At 44.1% G+C, this 5,956-nt stretch overlaps 1 protein-coding gene across 1 annotated transcript in view; it reads right to left on the bottom strand.

Moving 5' to 3' along the window:
• The window catches only part of SAP30BP (SAP30 binding protein), a 27,276-nt gene that overhangs the window by 8,435 nt on the left and 12,885 nt on the right, over nucleotides 1-5,956 (bottom strand). Inside the window, exon 3 of the mRNA XM_010002727.1 lies at nucleotides 3,799-3,841. Within this exon, the coding sequence (XP_010001029.1) occupies nucleotides 3,799-3,841 (43 nt within the window). The remainder of the gene's footprint in view (nucleotides 1-3,798; nucleotides 3,842-5,956) is intronic.

Below are 5,956 nucleotides of genomic sequence, written 5' to 3' on the forward strand. Positions count from 1 at the left end.
ATAATCCTGCAACTTGCATACATGGCCAGAGGCTCCTGCAGGAAAGATGGTGTGTTTTCCAAGTCCCAAGCACAGCTTTCCACAGGCTGCAGGACAGGAAGCACAGCCTGCAGGACTGACAACAAGGTGTGTCCCCACAGATAGATCCTCCTGCTTTGAGCATCCTGATACTGGTGCCAAGATCAAAGTTTTACTTTTACATGAGTCACAGGTAGTGACATTGGCTGCTGATTCTAATTGGGCTGTGATTTGCTGGCTCACAGCCTGGAGGATTTCCATGTGCTGACCTCAGGAACTTGGCTGTGAGCACAATTAATCACTATGGGCACACCCAGAGCCTGGCTCACAGTAAGTAAACATCTTCCCCTAATCAGACTCACAGACCAGGTAAAGAACTAAGGACATAAAGAAGATCTCATTACTTATATGGGGATTAAAGAAAGTAGGAGCCAATAAACTGCCAGCTGTGCAGCTCCTCCTCCTGCTAAAGACACAGCTACAGCTGCTTAGTCTGTGCATTCTTCCTTTCTAACCTGAAAGTTGAAAATTTCATCAGCTCAAGCAATAGGTGCTTGTAGGTTTTTGTGCAGCCAGCAGATGCTCTGTGGCAAGGCAGAGATGTTCAGCTGCTCCTCTGGCTCTCTGCAGGCCAGAGCACAGCCAACTATTAGAGTGTATCCAGCAAAGATTCAGCATCTCAGTAGTCAATGGAGCATCTTTGCTTCTCAGATCTTGGAGAGGCAGATAATGAAGTGGAAACACTACATTTTAATTTGCTTCAGTTTCAGATAGATGGGTTATTTGACCAGGACATCCAACAGTACAAAGACATACTGCACAGCAGGAGAAAAAGTGCCACAGCCTGAACTGAGGCACTCAGCTCCTTCTAGAAGGAAAGGACTCCCTGCAGGCCAAAGGTGGTGCTGGGGACATGGACAAGCATGGGTAGGCATATTTTCCCACTGCAGAGATAAGCAAAAGAATAGAGAGCACAGGAACAGGGAGCTGACTGTAGCCAGGCTGACTGGGGGGTGAATAAGGCAGGATTAAGAACTCCAGGCCATTTCAAGGTCCACTTGTGCGCTGCCACCAGGAAATACACACAGGATCAGGTACCTGTTTGTATATAAAGGTCACACTATGCAAAAAGCCAAGTCAAGACCTGGAAAGGGTAATCAGAGGGGCATAGGTTTCCCCTGGAGACATGCAAACCAGTGGTGCCTGGTCTCTAAACTGCATTCTTTGGCACTAATCAAGTCCCCTTGGCATAAACCAGGGTGTGTAGGTTTCCAATTTCCTGGCACCAAAACAGCCAAATCAGAGGGAAGAACTGGAGGCAACAACATGCCAGTGAGTCACCCATCCATGGAAGGACACTAGTTCCCTTTCTGCTCTGTGGGCTGAGAAATGCAGAAAGAGACCTGCAACTCAGCCATATTTTCTGCTCTCATGAACACTGACTTTGTGCTCAAATATCCTAAAGGCCAGAGAGAACATTTCTTACAGTCCAAAAAGTAAACAACCATGATGCAAAGAACTTCAGGGGAAACAAGTGTATCCTATAAATATTATTCTGCAGTGCTGCATGAAACAGCAAATGCAATGTCTGCCACTACCATAAATTCTTCAGAGTGGTACAGAAAATGCAAAAGGAAAACGTTGATACACAAATCTATCAAAACAAACTCCACATATTCTTCCTTCTCAACCTCAGGGCAGTTACTGCTGGAAACTTCCCCTCTCATTCTTTCAGGCTTTGATTTTGTCATCAGTCCTTTAGGATCAGTCAGGACCATGCCCTTCCCAGCTGCTCATCCCTGTTTTCTTTGTGCCAACTCTACAGCTCACCTCGCCTGTGCTGAGCAGATCAGGGAGTGGATCCAGTTGGAAGACTCACAAGAAAAAAAGAGCAGTGAAGGTGGATTTCAGCTGGCTCCAACTACCAGACCAGCTCAAGGCACACAAACATTAGAGTGTGTCTGGAGGTGGTAAAACAGAAACAATACTTTTGGCAGGAGCCCACATTATGCTTCATTTAAGCAACTGGATAACCATGGACTTCACTGAAGGTGATGCTGAACAATGCAAGGTTATCTTCTGAGAAGGGCATGGCCACAAGCTTTTAAAGCAAAAAGCTGTTGTAGAAAGCTGGCTAAGTAAAGCTAATCAAGACTTGGACTTCCACATCCTGATATTAGACAAAACTTGAGATGTTCAGATTGGAGAAATGACTTGCTTTATGTAGGAAAATCCTGCACCTTTTTCCATTCAAGAATTCTAACTCTAAAAGCTCTAGGTCTCAGTCACGGAGTGGTTCTTGCACTTCACTGACCTTAATGCTCTTGCAATAGTTCTGTTTCAACTAGATAAGATATGGCCTAATGCAGAAAACTTACTGAATCCAGCATGGCAAGTAAGCTGACCGCTAATAACCTAGCTCTGCACAAAGCTACCATTCTACATGGTGCTCTGTATGCGCTGCTGTTGGGAAAGGATAATAAATATACACTGACAACCTTAATCCAGGTCTCAGACTGACCAACTTGAGTGTGTGACACTATACTAAGTGCCCTCTGTGCAGCTTTCAAGTCTGCATATAAGTCTGGGGTATCATGAGACCAATGAAATTCAGTCTTCTGATCTTCTGTGGCTGGGGCAGTCACTGGGGGAAAAGGAGACTCCACAAAACTGTTTCACCTTCACTAAGAAAGGACTCCCCACTACATTGCTTTGCAAGTGTGGAGTTTCACCCATACATAGAGAGCAGAAGGGCAGTTGGTTTTTAGATACTATTCTTTAACTAGGAACATCTGTGTTCCTAGTGTGCACTTTGGGGCACAGCAGTAGTTTGGAGACAGATCTCTTGCAAACAAAGGTGAGAGTGGTTACAGCAGTTCTGCCCAGTAACGACTGAAAATTCAGCATACCAGTTGGGTTGGTGCAAAGTCTGGGCAGGCCAACTGAAAAGGACTTATGTTCAAAACTTCAGAGCAATGGCTGTTGTAGAAGTCACAGCTGATTAGCCTATTATTTACTGTCTTATTTTACACTTATCATATTTTATGGCTGAAATTTCATGCTTGAGCCTTGACAAGCTGACTTGATGTAGAATGAAGCAACTTCTAAAGTAATTATTTTTTTATTACATGCTACCACACAACTGCATTAGTAACCTCAGGAACAAAGGGCTAGTTCAAGATAGTGAGAGCTTCAACATAAAATACACTTTCTGTACAGCTCCACAGAGACCAAGCAAAAGATCCTATTTCAAGCTGAAGAACATGGACTTTCCAAGCATTTTTTCCAAATCTAGTAATGGTGCAATGGAGAAGTGAGATGTCACACAGATCAGGTAAGTTCCAGTAACCACACAAAACATACAGTACACTATGTCAACACAGCTGATATAAATCCCTGCACAGATCACATTTAAGGGGGGGATGTTTTAGGTAAGTTTTTGAAGGCACAGAACAAAGTATTGTCATCACTTGTGGTTATGCTGCCTCTCACAGAGGTGTCTGGACAAAGCTACTGCTTTATTGTTTTTAAGCTCACCTAGATAAAAACATACACAGCCCTTTACATATCCATCTTTGACATGTAATATATGAAATATCTTATTTTTAGGCATGGTACCTTTCTCCCAAAAGAAGACTTTTCCACTGAGATAAATCATTGCAGGCAGTAACTCAAACTAGAGGATTGTCAGGACAGAGTGAAGATGCTTTTTACAAAGGGGGAGCATAGAAGGTCTAGTTTGAAAACACATGTGAATGTGATACTTCTAAGTGAACTTACCAACCAGCTCCTGAGGATCTCTTTTCTCCAGTTCTGAGAATTCCTGGGAGGAAGGGGGGAAAAACAGATTTTAGTCAAGGTGTGCTTCCAATCTTAAAAGCTATGCTGTCAATTTCTTTAGAAATTTACACATTACTTATGAGACAAAAGAATAAAAATGAAGAATAAATTACAAGTTATTAGATAATAGGACAATGTTTGTACCATGGAAAGTCAAAGCCTAACAGGGTGCTCTGTTTCCCTTCAAAGCTAGAGTCTAAATTTAATGAAAGAATTAAGGCTTTGTTTCAGTGACCGCTGGACACTCAGCTCCTTTTGAATTCCACAAGAACTGCTGTACTCAAAGCCTTTCCTCAAAACAGATCAAACCACAGATTCTTCATGTTTTTTGTGACTTGCCCTTGGCACCAGCCAAGAGTCAGTGTTTTGGAGCACAGCTAAACACAAGCTGGATCCAGCCCACAGAAAACTACTTAAGCCCTGGGAATGCCTGTGCAATGCAGTCTCTGAGCAGGGTCAGCAGGTTGCATTCCCCAGGGTAACATGAAAACAGCTGAAATTTTCCTAGAGCCAGAGGCAGAGCACAGCGACCAGAGCAGGATATGCTTGGCCTCCCTGCAGACACCCAGGGCTCAGCAGGGTCCTGGGCTGCCCAGGTTTGCCAGCCACATATGTGTGGTGCCAGAATTCCCTGCTCTGATTGCACCATTCAGGGTCTTGGCTAATAAATCCTCTACAAACCAAAGTGCCAGGAGTTTGGAGGTGATGCAGGTCCTGCATTTCTGTTTTTGAAGAAAGTTCCCACTGTCAATTCTCTCTTGGCTGCTACTTTCCAGGAGTGATACAGTCAGTCTGCTCTATGAGAAACTCCAGGGCAACTTCCACTGACTTGTAATGCTCTCTGTGGAAAGCTCCTGAGCACAGTTAACCTCTCCTTGGTTGTATTCATATAAAACAACGCAGCTCCAGTTGAAGGAGCACAGCAGAGTCTGCTGAGCAGGAGGTGTTACCTTATAGGATAAGACACTCTTAAATATGCTCTCACCATAATGAGACCAGCATTCAAATATTTTGGTGCTTCTGAGAGACCCCAGGAGAGACCCAAGAGATATCAAGTTCAGCACAGATAAAGTCTCTGAAACAGTATCAGCTGTATCCCAACATTGCCCTCTCCCCCACTGCCTCCCTCCCAAAGACCTTTTGTGACTCACTGGACTGTGCATCCAAAATTCCTCAGTGCGTCCAAACACTGAAGCTATTCATTCAACCTGACACAGACATAATGCTGCCTCCTTGCTGCTTAGAAACCACTCTCTAAACCCCCTCCTTTAATCCATTTCCAGTCAGGTGAGAGATGCTTAAGGTGAGGAGAAAGCAGCAAGGTCACCAAGTCAGATCTGGGAACAGGCTGTGTCAAATTCACTGTGAAAACCCAATTTCCAGAGAAGCCAAAGCCCTCTGGAAGCAGAAAAGCAAATTCTTTGTATGGCATTAATTGCTACAGGGCACTTTTTATAGCCATTCATGAAAACAAACCTAACCAAACAGGACTGTTTCTCCTCAAGCACACTGGGACCACAAAAATATAAAGCTTTTTTTTTTAAAAAAAAAAAAGAGAAAGTAGTACATGAAGGAATATACATCTTCTCACTGGCCCCAGGCCCTTTGTGAGATGGACCATAGTGTAACAGCTCCAACTCCTCTAAACTGATGCACTTGGGGTAGCACATCAACACCTCTTCTCCTAGGGTCTTCAGAAAGAAAAGCACAAGCAGAAAAAAAATTAAAAGAGAAACATGACATTTCAAAGCAGAACTTATGTCCAGAGAAGGAGCTCTCTTTGGAGAGAGCACTGGACAGGAATGCAGGGAATATAGGCTGTGTTTTCCACAAACCCATGCAGATGGGGTGCTAAAGTGGTGAACCTCAACCAGATGGACACAGTGTGAAGGTGGTGAGCACCAGCTTGGCCACCAGAGCAGTGTGGGCAATGCAGCAGTAACTAACAGGTTGTGAGGACAAATTCATATCAGCGTGCATGTGTTGTATGCAGGCTGGAGAGGTTCAAAGAGCTACAGAAACATCTGTCCAGGCAGCACTGAGTGACTCACTGGGCAGCAAACGTGGTCAGAAGTTGCTGTGTTTCCGTTAGGGAAAG

The sequence above is a fragment of the Chaetura pelagica genome, unplaced genomic scaffold (genome assembly GCF_000747805.2).
Source record: "Chaetura pelagica isolate M959 unplaced genomic scaffold, ChaPel_1.0 scaffold47, whole genome shotgun sequence".
Classification (NCBI taxonomy): Eukaryota; Metazoa; Chordata; class Aves; order Apodiformes; family Apodidae; genus Chaetura; species Chaetura pelagica.